The 13,174-nt window shown below is 39.2% G+C and overlaps 3 protein-coding genes, 1 long non-coding RNA gene and 1 other non-coding gene across 11 annotated transcripts in view; 3 read left to right on the top strand and 2 right to left on the bottom strand.

Moving 5' to 3' along the window:
• LOC116924213 overlaps positions 1 to 13,174 on the top strand; it is a 104,019-nt gene that overhangs the window by 28,204 nt on the left and 62,641 nt on the right. The gene's annotated exons all lie outside the window — the stretch shown is intronic.
• Positions 141 to 1,918, top strand: LOC116924226 (protein FAM92A). The gene is made up of 5 exons (XM_032930724.2): positions 141 to 289; positions 353 to 454; positions 520 to 648; positions 707 to 1,271; positions 1,357 to 1,918. The coding sequence occupies exons 1-5, from the start codon at positions 249 to 251 to the stop codon at positions 1,477 to 1,479; spliced, it is 960 nt and encodes a 319-aa protein (XP_032786615.2). The 5' UTR covers positions 141 to 248; the 3' UTR covers positions 1,480 to 1,918.
• On the bottom strand, positions 1,496 to 2,621 carry LOC116924229 (transmembrane protein 208). Its single transcript, XM_032930733.2, has 5 exons — positions 2,481 to 2,621; positions 2,112 to 2,270; positions 1,920 to 2,056; positions 1,777 to 1,861; positions 1,496 to 1,715 (listed from the first exon to the last, which is right to left on the bottom strand). The coding sequence occupies exons 1-5, from the start codon at positions 2,487 to 2,489 to the stop codon at positions 1,572 to 1,574; spliced, it is 534 nt and encodes a 177-aa protein (XP_032786624.1). The 5' UTR covers positions 2,490 to 2,621; the 3' UTR covers positions 1,496 to 1,571.
• On the top strand, positions 2,777 to 5,367 carry LOC116924225. Of its 2 annotated transcripts, XM_045175525.1 has the most exons (5): positions 2,777 to 2,937; positions 3,063 to 4,315; positions 4,416 to 4,874; positions 4,938 to 5,108; positions 5,174 to 5,367. In XM_045175525.1, the coding sequence occupies exons 2-5, from the start codon at positions 3,866 to 3,868 to the stop codon at positions 5,249 to 5,251; spliced, it is 1,158 nt and encodes a 385-aa protein (XP_045031460.1). In that variant the 5' UTR covers positions 2,777 to 2,937; positions 3,063 to 3,865; the 3' UTR covers positions 5,252 to 5,367. The 2 variants fall into 2 exon arrangements, with proteins under 2 accessions (XP_045031460.1, XP_032786614.2); XM_032930723.2 differs by having other exon boundaries at positions 2,777 to 4,315.
• Trnat-agu lies at positions 10,389 to 10,461 on the bottom strand. Its single transcript has one exon. It is a non-coding gene; the product is annotated as a tRNA-Thr (tRNA).

The following is a 13,174-nucleotide window of genomic DNA, read 5'->3' as shown; positions in this document are numbered from 1 at the left end:
GCAGTTAGTAATTAACATAAGTTACAAGGCTGATATTTATTTTAAGAATTAGAATAAAATAATTTTATGACTCAAAAACAGCTATTTATTCCCTTCGTAGAAGAATTTTGGATTTATTATGGAATTTCTTGGCCAACGGAAAGGCGTATTTGAACCATTGTACATTGGTTGCCACGGTAACAGAAACTTGTATTACAAAACACCCTGATTTCCGTTCTTTCTCTCTTTTCCTAGGTATTAACACTACAATGTTTCGATCACCAAGTTCCAATTTTTTGCCACATTCCAGGTACACAACAGAAAACTAAGTTTGATTAACTAAATATTGATAATATATCAACATGTTTTAAAGCGCCACTCAGACGCGTTTCCTACAGAACAGAATTCAAGTCATTGAAAAACACTTTGGTGAGATCTGTACGGCCCTTGCGGTTTATACTAGGAAAATAGCTAGGTAAGCTCTATCTCTCACATTATTTTCATGTCGGTCACTTGCTAATTTTCAATTTTTTGGCACAGTCAAAGAGACAAAGGAGATTGTCTGGCGCAGACGTTAAACGAGTACGCTGCAGCCGAAAATGTCAACAAAAACTGCAGTCAGGGTATTAAGGATTTTGCCGATAGCATTTCTTTCATATCAGACTACAGGTAACAAAATGCCATTTTTAAATTTGGGAAAGATTTTACAATAAAGTTTTTCAAAAAGAGATACTTGCGTTAACCGATTGGAAGAGACCATCATTCAAGAAATTTCGGATTATGCGGGAATCTGTAAGTCAGCCATGGAAGACATCCGAAGTTGTAGCGTCGCATACGAAAAAGAGATAAGTCAGCTAAAGTATGTTCACAAGCTACGGCAACAAAACCCATTAGGCCGAATGCAAATCGGAAAAGCAGAGAGTGATTTAGCACAAGCCACTACTCAATCCGTCCGTCTAGGAAAATCTATAGAAGAAAGAATCGATAAATTGGAAAAGAAGAAACTCGAAGATCTAATTGGCTGGATGAAGAAATTGGCTTTGATTGAAATGAGTTTACACTCTTCGTCGCTATCGATTTTAACCAAGGCATACCAACAGCTAGAAAATGTTGATATTGAATCAGACCTCGAAGAGTTCCGGAACACTTTAAGACTCAATTTGCCACTCGCAGAATCTAGTCCGGCCAGAGCCCAATCAGTTCCATCAATTGCTTTGCCTAAAACGCCAACTGATATCCCGTCTAAAGTAAAAAGATCCAAATCTTTCTCGGATTACAGACAACGGGCTGAGGTGAGTTACCTTGTAGTATACCTAGTAGATTTTGCATACTAAGCTGTTCCACTTTGTAACACGCAGTTTTTTTTTTCTGTTCTAGTCTCTAGATTCACTAAAAGTAGAAGAGTACGAAGAGCTAAAACAAACTGAAGATTCAGACGACGATGAAGAATCTGAGAAAGAACCATCCCCACCGCGGATGTCGGTTGTGCGGCGCAAATAGCCAGTTCAACGCCAAAGAGGTCCAAAGTCTGATTTATTTTAAAGGTTGGTGTTAAATACAATAGCAAGTACAGGAAACCTTTCACATCTCTCCTAGTGCTGCTGCCGTTTGATGCGGCGCTCCAGTTTGCGTTTTTTCTTATCGTCCTGTGCATCTTGCTCTGCAGTAGGTGCCTTTTGGAAGAACCATGGACTAAGGAAATTTTTCCACGCCATATGGAACAATCGACAAGGGACCTACAAAGGAGAACACAGCATCTAAAAACCTATGCTAAAAAGAAGCTATTTGATGACATACCACCAGTAGAATTAGCCAAAAGTAACTGGAAATGGAAGACAGGACTTCGGTTGCACTTGTTAAGATAATGGCATCCTTAATGTGCCTGTTAACAAAACATAAAATCTACAATATAAATAAATTCAACTAAGTTATACAATTACTCAGATATGCCAGATTCCATATTTAGATCAATTCCACCATCCAAAAGCTGTCCTGTTTCACTGTATTTGGCTTTAGCCATGTATGCCATAAACCGGTAGCAGCAAAATTGTGCAAATGCACTGAGACATATCAATACCTAAATTTTCAAAAAGAATGACAGGCTGAAGCAGTAATACTAATAGCTATCATACAATATCAAATGAAGAGGTGGTGGACCAAAAAACACCACAGAATAATAAATAGATAGCCACTGCTGCGACAGACATATTTCTGTAGAAGTTGAGAGTGGCAGCATTTTCTTCCACAATTTGTTTTTGTCCTTTTGTAGCTTGCTTTGTACTCTTCTTTTCCTGGATAAAAATAAACAAATGAAATCATTTTCGATTCAAGACTATAATGAACGAGAACTCGTATTCCAATAATTCAGATTAGATTGAATGAAAATAAAATTTTGAACAGATATCTAAAGAGGTAAGTTCTCCTTTCAACGAACTGTATCAGTTTCTTTTTTTTTTTCTTTTCAAAAAAATTTCGGTATTTATTATAATCTATTATCTTACAGATGTCATTTTTTAGAACTACGGTCGCCGACAACCCAAGCTGTTGTTATGGCAACACATAAATGTCGGCAGAGCGCAGAAGTTCCAACACATCACGACGCTGCGCGATCAAAGATTCAACACTGAAAATAAAAAATAAAGCTAATAATAATATTATATAATTATTTTTGAAAATTTACTTATCTTTATAGGACTTTCCTTCTCATATACTTAACTATATCTTTAAGTAAAATGGTTCATTAAAACAACTGCCGAACTGCGTGCGAGGTGCGACAGCTCCGACAAGACAAGTATGATGCTGCCACCTAATGGTACACAAGCAGAAAAATAAGAAATATTGCGTATATCTGTACTTACATTTATTTTTTGCATGCCGCGCGAGAGAGGTAGATATTAAACCCATTGGAACTTCATCTAGTGATTCGAACATGCTCGTGTTTCCTCGGTAACGTCTAAAGTAAGCATTTTTCGAGGAATCCTTGAAGGAATAAAACTTATTAACTATAAGGCTATTATAACGTCGTCACCAATTGAAAATATCATTTCTTTTGTTCTATGTTGTCCTCACGCATCTCGCTAAAGCTATTCTTCGGAAATACATTTCGTTATAGTAGCTCTATAGCCTACGTCGAGAAAAAAACAAACAGCTGCAATTGCCACTGTTATGATGGCTCAACACGGTCGATAGAGAAGGACAACATCTCGAGATCCGACCAAATAGAAGGAACAAGCGTCTTCTAAGAGTCTTGCTCTCGTTAGATCACGAATTCCGTTGACGTAATGTTTTTATAAGTAACGTGATGGATACGGTTCCCGTGCCCTGGTGGATGGCTTTTCTGACATACCAAACGGCTCCAGCAAATATAGCTAAAATAAAAAAACAATAAAGAACGGGTTGGCAAGTCATTAGCCAAATAAAAACGAGTCCAAAATATGCGTACCAAGATATGGAAACTCCGCCAAGTTGTGATTGCCAGTTCGTCGAAGAGTATTCTGTTCGTAAACCGCCATTGAACTACAAGAAAAGTGTTTAGTTGGATTACTTCTTATAATTTCGACAGATAAAACAAGTTGTATCACTATGGGCATTCAAAGTTGTACTGTTTCTATTTTCCCCATAAAATGGTCTAGTTCATTTGCCATAGCTTTTATTTGATGGCATATAAAATGCCGTTTTGACACGTTATTACTCGGCATTGATCATAAACTCTTTCTCCACTAAAAAAAAGCGCTTAACTGTCGTCCAATAAAATACAATTGACTAGAATTCAGTTCTTATTTCAAATTCTGACGTTTTCATTTCACCCAGGAATGAATTACTCTAATTGATATCGACGCGGTTGTCGTAGCAACCCGATTAGTCTTGTCAGGATTCGCAGGCAAGTATGACGGCCTTAGCACTAGAAGACCGATATTTTCATGCGGTTTTGCATTTCGATTGGTTTCTGACATTATTTGGAATTCACTTACATCCTCCACAATCCGAGATGTGGAAGCGCTGGATAACTCGCGCGTGGACCATTTTTTGGCTTGTCTTAAGTCTTCAAAGCGGATTGTATTTGTTTTTCCAAATGGGTCTCCCCAGGCTTAAACTGTCTTTGTCTGCAACTACGTCAAGCTCTGGGCAGATGGATGACTTTAATGGCTTCATTTTTACTACATCTCCTCTAATATTTTACTGTTTAACCCACATCAATTTGGTCACCATTGGACAGAACACATTCAGATTGGTTTTGCAAAACCTTTCAGAAATTGACTCACAACTTGGCCACCCAGATTTTTCTTCAAATGTTCGGTCATATTCCTTCGCTGCTATCGCCTGGATTGCTACAAGGGTACGTCACGCAGTTTACAAATTAATATTTGAGATTTATGGACGATTAAGTTCTTTAAAGTACAACCAACGTTCTATTACCCTATTTTAAACATTGAAAGGTTGTAGTTCTTCTGTTCTGTTCGGGAATTTGGAGATTGCGTCAACATGACCGCTGGTGGCTGTACACAATCCAAGAATGGATTTCGTTATTGGCTGGAACTTTCCCGCTTTTGGCTGTTTGGCTTTATGTTCTATGTCTTCAGCTAATTCTAACGTATTACAAACAACTATCAGCTTACCTGGAAGGTTTGAAAGAACCGCATTTCGATGAAATCGTGCGAACCGTCCGTCGTATGGAACACCTACAGCAGACAACAAAAATAGTTCACCAGCGGTTTGGTTTCATGCTAATGGCCAACTGTTGCTTTGCTTTGATTACCATGATTAATTCATCCTATTACGTCGTGATATATGCAAAGACAAACTTGCTCGTCTTTGTGTGGGATTCTTTTATCGTCATGGAGTTGTTTTGCCGACTGCTGCTCTACTGTCAATGGGCCGACCGCATCCGCGCTGCTGTAAGTTACAAATCATAGATTCAATTGAATCAAACACGTATTTCTTTCATCGGGGCATTTCAGGCAACAGAAATGGCTTTTCTGCTTCGAAAGTTGCGTGATCTTTGTTCGAGCATCATGAAGCCAGTCGAACGATCGAAATTAACTTTATTCATTCTTGAGCTGTCAAGCAAAGGAGAACGGATGCCTGTTTTACTCGGAATATTGCCTTTGTCTAAAGGTCTCGTATTGCAGGTAATTCCATAAATCTATTAGGGAATGAAATCGTTTTAAAATGGTTACATTACTTTTGAAAAAAGGCCGTAGAGACCGCATTGGCATTTGTTGTCATCCTTTACCAGTTTCGAATCATGGAAGAGCAAAAGGATATTCCGTAATGGAATTTCGTAGTACGGCAGTGGAACGCGTTGGCAGTTTCCTAAGTAACTGCAATGTCGACCCTGTTTATCAGATGAACGTTAATTTCAGATGCAGTCGTCCAATACACCTGTGAAAAGAATTTCGCGTCTCGTGCAATTTTCATTCAGAGACATTACGAACAGGATTGTATGAATAGTTTAAATTGCATTCGAACCCTTTGGCTACCGTGGGCGCTTCACGAGGCATCGACCAAAATATTTACTATTATGTGGCTAAGAACTTACAGGTTGCGCTTCAAACGAAGCTTTGCATGTTAAGTGCAGATGTTCGTCAGCCTTTGCGATGCTTTACGCTACAGCGGAAATCTGCATCAAGTATGTAGGCAGCTATTAGAATTGGATGGGTCAATAACAGAATATATAATTCTCACCGGTTTAGGGCTGTTCATGAGGTAAACTTCAAAGTGCCCCGCCTGAGAAAAGTTTTTGTTCAAATTTAAAAGCTTCCTAGCAATTGCAGCTTCCCGCGTTCATTTTCCGAAGCACTTTGCTAACTAAAAGAATAACAGTGTCAATCAATTAAAAAAGAACGATAGCATCTAATCCAATAATAAAGCATTAGTGACGTCAACAATACCCGTATGCAAATTCTACTCAATTGCCTATTGTGTTTGAACAGGGTACGGAGCTACGAGCCGTATTTTCTTCAAGTACTTGCTGATTGGCCTCTCTAATTATTATGTTTCTGTATCTAGTCGATACTTGCGCCGGATGCGTAATTTATGGTTTGTAAAAGGATCTCATTTGTTCTCATATTACCTTTCAGATCGTACGAGTTCACAGTTGAAATAGATGATCATTGTTTTACGGCACTAAGTGTCCCGCCAACTCTTCCTATCCTCATGTATTATTCAGAAGATAACGGCCGGAGTTCTAAAAAATTCATAAAGTTTTTTTTTTTTTGAATGAAAATTTCAAACGAAAATGTAATATTTCAAACCTGGCGAGCAGATGGAAAGTATTCCAAAATACTCGACCGACGATGGCAAACTCTTCAATTTGCGTACAAAAGTTTTCATATTTTTCGTTGTCGGCCTCGTTGAACTTTACAGCCCTAGCGATAAAGTTAGAACTTCTAGGGGAAAGCAACTGTATATATAAAATCATAAATTTTCAAGACGTCAAAGGTTTATTAGGCTAATTCTATTAGCATGTTCCTCCGTCGGCGGTAAACTGCCTCCCACTTCCTGGATCATCATTTACTAATTGTTAAGTGGATCGAGAATTACCTGAGCATAATAATAAAAGTAGAAACCCGGAATGGCGTGCGCAGAGGAAATACAGCAACGGTAAGTGCAGCCGCAACCAGTCAGCGCGATCGCAAGTTTTCAAATTGGTTAGGTGCTCGTACTGTCTTTTTTGCCTCACTCGTGCGCTGTTGAGTATATTAAAATAAGTTATACTGAGAATTTTGGTGTATGTTATGCTAAAGTCTAAAGCGATTATAGTTGCTATGGTAACACAACGCTTATTAAATAAAAAGCTGTTTCGTATACACCTTCAACTGAGTCGCAGTGACGACAAAATTACATTTCCCTGTGATTTTTCCCAACTCGCACAATATGTAGGCATGCGATTGACGTTCATACATTTAGAACTTTTATGCTACCCTCACTTGACTGAAAAGCTCCAAAAATCTTATTTTGGAAATAGGTTTTGGCCTCTGTGCGATAAGACTCAGTTTAAATGCATATAGAATACATTTTTCGTTGTCGCGAGAACATGAAAGTAATAACATAACAACAGCCATTGGCAACAAATCAAAGTGTTACTAGTTAGCTGACAATTATGGACATTTTTGTTTTACGAAACCTGGAGAAGAACGGCCAAAAGGATTAATTTACAAATCGATCATCAATCGGTTAAAAATATTGGATACCGTAATGGGATTCGTTGGTTTTCGTGAAGTTGGCATCCCGTGACCGCTATAACGAGGCAAATCATTAAAATAGTCAACAACAAAAATTGATTGAAATAATTCCCAAGAGCATAAGGTTCACCGATTGCTCTAGTCTTCAAAGACACCCGACACATCAAATAAGCCGAAACCAAGAAAATATTACCGTTGGTCACAAAAAGAAAAAAAGAAAATAAATTCATGGAGCAATAAGATAATTGCGTAAGTTTAAAGCTAATCCTCCTGGCATTACTTAGTGCGGGAAAAAACGGAGAAAAATCAGTAAAGTACGTACGCTAAAAAGCTGGGCTTAGTACACACTCGTGTGCCTATATTCGCCGGCAGAGAGCCGATCCGAATCAGACAAGAGCTCTGAAACTCTCAATGTTGGCATATCATAACCGGCTCTGGAAAACTAGTGAATACAAGAACAAATCATAGTCGGAAACACATCAAAAGTTAATTGCCCCAACAATGTTAACCTGACATCGATAAGTCCACGTATACACATACCTGTGGGCGATTACATAACAATTAACAATTTACTTTGTCGTCTTTCAATAAGCCACAACAAAGAAGTGCTTCATACGAACGGATGTCGTGATTCAGTCAAGTTCTATTCGCGTGTTTTGAACCCAAATGCAAAACGTTTCATATAATTCCTATTAAAAAATTGCGTAAAGCTTTCTTTGTTGTGGGCTCTATTCTTTTGATGTGTTCCAATTGCCTTGATAGCATTGAATCAACTGGCCGAATGGGAAGTTACAATCGATTACGTTGAGTTGACAGTGAACTGAATAAGCTAGAAGAAGAAGAAGAAAAAAGAGAAACGATTTAGAAGTGGTCCATTTGGTGTATCATCCGATATGGCACTACTATGTTTTTGCTGCCCGAATCTGTTTTTACAGATGATTGGAGTTGACGTGAATCAATAAAGGGTCAAGACGAAGAAAAACGAAACCCCACTCCCCACCCAAGATGATGGATCTACAAACTCTGCTTTTGGCTACTCGACTACATCTTTTTGCCAGGACGATTTATGTTTTGTTTCTATCGTCAAAGATATGAAGTGATGTTGTCTCACCATATCGTCGTGGGCGGTTAACTTTTTTCCCGCCTACCATTGTTGACGCGGACGGTTTCATTCAATTAGGACTGCTTTTGTTTGACATCACCTTGCATTGTCTCAGCCATAAAAGTCGTGAATCCAAAAGTTACAGACGGCAAGGCATCAAGTTTTCATTAAATCCTTGGACCGGACTCTAGTAGGACCCATTATTGCCGCTATTATTGCAGGCCCCAACTGATGTTAAGAGCCTTTTATTTCTACCAGACGGCAATCGCGCTATAAGTTGTCGAATAAAAATAGTAATAAAATATGGCAGTAGACTATTCCCTGTTGATACGCATCATCAGCAAATCGAAGTTGGCCAAGCGGCTGTTTTGCTATTACCACGGCGATATCGCTACGGTCAGCTCGTGACATAACGCAATCATCGCCGACCGACGGTTTTCCCGATTGCCACGTCAAGGATCGATCCATAACGTTTTCCGTGACAAAACAGAAACGCGTTAAATCTGTGATTTTTTTTTTTATTGTAGGAAAAAAAAAAAAAATTGCAATAAATACGAACGCATCCTTTCCCCCATCCATCCTCGAAAAAAAAATCTATTCCTTTTAAATTCTAGCCAGTAAAGGAAAAAAGTTTTGCAATTGGTCCAACTTCTCGGAATATATATGATAGCGGAGAGGATTAGCAGATGCGGACTTTTATGCAAATAACGCTGAAAATTGCACGAGATTTCTAAAGTTTATGGCTTCACCGGAGATGAAAAGTGCAATATGATATTAAGAAAGAAAAAAAAAAGGGGGGGGGAATAAAAAGAAAATCCTTCGGTCATGACGCACGACGCTTGCAGACATGTTTTCTATTTCAGTAGTGCCATGTTAGCCATTTGAGCAAAAGTCGATGCGAGATCCAAGTCGAACATTCAGGCACTCGAGCAGATTCGAGCACACCTACCCCATATCGAGATGTGATCTTTTGATAGCAGTAACGCGGCATATCTACAGCGACCTTCGACTATAAGGCTACTAGACATGGCAGAGCTATTCAATTTTTCAACGGCCGAATGCACGACCTTTCTCTGACTGATGAATAACTGCGAGTTTCGGGGTAAGCTTAAGTAGGGTTGCGCAAGAAGCAACAATGCACACAAGATGAATGGTGTTTTTGCGAATGGAGCAATTGCACTTTCATTCACGCGAGGAGGTACACAAGCGAAATTGGCTGGATCAAGGATAACAAACTTCAAATTTTTGTAAACGGTACAGATAAACGCAACGGACGTTTAAGTTGTTTCTAATCAATTCCCAAGTAAAACGACTAGCATGTTAAATGATCACGGAGCAAAAGAGACTGAAGGGCTCTCTAGTTTCATTTTCGGTACAAAACCATCAACGTTTCACTTGCAATTGCAAAGCCGGGATTACATGGGCCCACTCTCGGTCGGGATTGATAATTTTACTCAAAGAAGTTATAAACCTGCGTGAGCAACAAGCTATTTCAACCGCTGTCAGACATTGATCTGGTTCAACTTCTTGCGGGAAAACTCATTTCTCTTTGAAATAACGGCAGCCGAGTTAAAGTGAAAAGCTTTTACGATTGGATCAAATGAGCCATTCCGCTAGAGTAGTTTCTGAGTATATGATGCGCCCAGACGGAACAACACAGCCAGATAAAACATATAGGTCACTGCTATAAGATGTAACTTTTCATGCTTTCATCCGCCATCAAACAGCGAAAGTGAAACCACGGATGTTACGTTTCGCAAAAAATTTATCGCAACACGTAACAATTTTATTATTAACCAGTGCTGGGATTGCTTTTCCGAATAACGGTTTTCACGGTAGCTATTAATTAGCAAAGGATGAAGAGCGTATTTGGGTATCGACTTAATAGCAAATTGAACCAATTGAAAACAAAAGAAGGTCAACCTTATGAACAAGAGAAAAAGTGTTCGATCGCTATCCAGTTTAGACGGTAGGAGGAGCAATTGCATGCATAAAATGAAAAAAGTCAAGTTTTTTTCCCATTTCTTACGTTCTGAATAACAGAAATAGCTTGGAATTCTTAATGCCTTTCCGGAAATAGCGAAATTATTAATTGCTTCTTTAAATCTGAAGGGAAAAAAAAAAGGTCCCAACGAGACTCGAACTCGTGATCTCCTGCTTACTAGGCAGGCGCTTTGCCATCTAAGCCATGAGACCGGTGTGAGATAAAAGATTTCAAAGCACAAGGTAATTAATAAAAATTTCCTACAGATACTTATAGGTAAGAAACGACTCGATTAAAAGACGTCAAGGAATTCGTTAATAGGAGCCAAATTGTAAGAGCGCTGATAATTTCATCCACGCCTTACAGACAAGCCAGGAATAGTAATTCAAGTGCGTCAGCAAAAGTAATAAAGAAAAATTCGTAAAGTGCTTTCCAATAACAGATAATGAGGACCAGGTGTCACACGGTCATGTATCAATTTCTTTTTAATAAAGCTTAAATCCTCGGTGGCTGATGAAGCGAGCGTTAGCAATACACAATTACTACTGACAAAGGACAGAGTTATTACTGTGTAAGGCGACTTAACTTATTCCGTTTCGATTCCCTTCGGGGTGTAATCAGCTCCCTGCGATTGTCATTTCTGAGTGCTACGTATTTTGGCCATGCCACCCTCTCCTTAATCACATCTTAAGTTCTGAATACTACTACGCAATGACGTTTTTAATTTGAAAGTTATTGACGGCGCATAAACTCACGGCCTGCGTTTACTTAACTAGAAAATCCATAACAGGGACCTCAGATGGATTTGAGATATCGAACCCGGATGTATGTACATAATGTATACGTTAACAATAAGTCGAGACGGTGAGAATTTTCGAGGAAGGAAAAAAGTGAGGAGCGTATGACGCCATCAGAGGCCTTCAATATGAAGGATAAAGGACGGGGGGGGGATACATAAAGAATGAAAATGGCTTTTCCATCGATCCCCTTGATCTTTGCTTCTGTCAAGGCCCGATAGGAGGCAAACAACAAGAAAAAATGAAAGTATTAGGCGAATAAAATGTACCTACACAAACAGGTAGTGGGAAACGTTACATCCGAAATGGGAATAGGCTGTGAATCGAAACGATCCCAGAATTCGACTTATTTCTTCAAATGGCCACAGCAAAACAAGTAAATGCTGCCATTCTCTACGTTTGGCAATATTACGTTTCAGTTACGTTCAATTACAAATTTCAACGCAAACGGTGAGACATTGGAAATCATCACGAATTCCAATTCAACTTGAAAGTGACAATTTTGGTTAAACCTCTTATTTTCGCCAGTCGGAAAAAATTGCATCAAGGCGACTTCTGTCGTGCAATTTTTCCCCACCTGAGACGCTATACCTCTTTAAAACCTATTGATTTTATTCACACACACACAAAAAAAAGAGACAATAAATGAAACCTTCGCATTCCCGGCACTTGAGGGACCGTTGACGACAAGCGACTCTCACCAGAAAGAAAAACGAAACAAGGAAAATAAAACGTGAAACTTCAAGAATGAAGAAGCTTTCGGAGCAAAGTTCAATGTTTAGCCACAATCCACAATGTTGTAGATTGGTATGAACCAAGTGATCCGAGCAAACGGACGAATGTGTAAGTAGAAAACAATTGTTTGTTAAGCGAAGCAAACGAAACGGAATTCTTTGTGAAATGGGTTTTAGAATATGTACGTGCGCTCAATCCCCACAAGGTTTCAAATAGGTACGAAAGTTGTGCTACTCTATTATTTAAAGATGAGACACCAAACATCTTGGCATCGATCCATTGACTTAAGAATTCCGCCCTTTTTTTCCTCAATCTGCAACGGCTTCCAATTCATTGAGGATTGGAGACGGATTCGAGGTAAATAAGCCAACTGGTCGTCTTTTTTCAAAGTAAATCGGCTGGGTTCGCTCGACTGGACAAACAAATACATCTCGTTGGGACACACTATAATTCCGTTGGGGCGAGCATTAAAAGAACATTCGAAAAGCGAAACGAAGGGGGCGAACGCTTTTCTAATTTTATATCAATGCGGAAATCGTGGAAATGGCCGCATATGTCAATCGAAAGTTTCATTTCACGCTGGCCCAACCCAAAATGAGCTGTTGATATTCGACGAATTTACGGCCAGCCAGCCAGCGCATATTTACAAATATTTCAGTTAACGACTCCTAAACATCAGGGGTATAGCTACACATTCATCGTCTATTTCCGTGTGTGCCTCACGCGCGTGAATATGTCGGAACACGATGGCGTGATCATCTAGCAGCGGTCAACTTTGTCCTAACTTGGAATGCCTTTAAAAAAGGCAGCCGTGAATAGGAAATTAATACAACAAAGGCTTTCTGACTTGACATGCGACAAACTCGAGCGTGAATGCTTTTCCATTAGTTGTACCAACCGTTTGAATCGAGACATTGGGATTCAAATTTGAATTGAATGGAAAACGGACGCCTCTTAAACCGTGTTCCTTGCACACACGCACACAAAAAGACGGCGGAAAAAGTCCGATGGGAACACATGCGAATAATTCCCATATTTCCCCACCTCATACCTAAAGGACTCGTGAACAAAAAAAAAAAAAAGAAAACCTAATATTCGCATTTCCAGTTTGATGGCAAGGCTAAAGAATTTTTCAATCTGTCCAAGTACTACGCGGAGCCAACCGGCTGGAGGGGGCCAACTTGTATCAAATATTCTAGCTAGAACAAAAAAGAAATAGGGGAGGCAATATCGCCCTAGGAATTGAGGAAGACCGATAAGATTGAAGGATCCTCTGTGTGCCTCTGGAGCTGATTATATGTTGCTCTCTCCATTTCATAACATACAAGAAGACACACAAAAACTAAAAAAAAAAACTACGCCCCCTACTTTCTTTTTGAAGATACTTGGCGAG

This window comes from Daphnia magna, linkage group LG6 (genome assembly GCF_020631705.1).
Source record: "Daphnia magna isolate NIES linkage group LG6, ASM2063170v1.1, whole genome shotgun sequence".
NCBI classification, from domain to species: Eukaryota; Metazoa; Arthropoda; class Branchiopoda; order Diplostraca; family Daphniidae; genus Daphnia; species Daphnia magna.
Note: the sequence above shows the minus strand (reverse complement) of the source record. Positions and strands in the feature narration are given on the sequence as shown.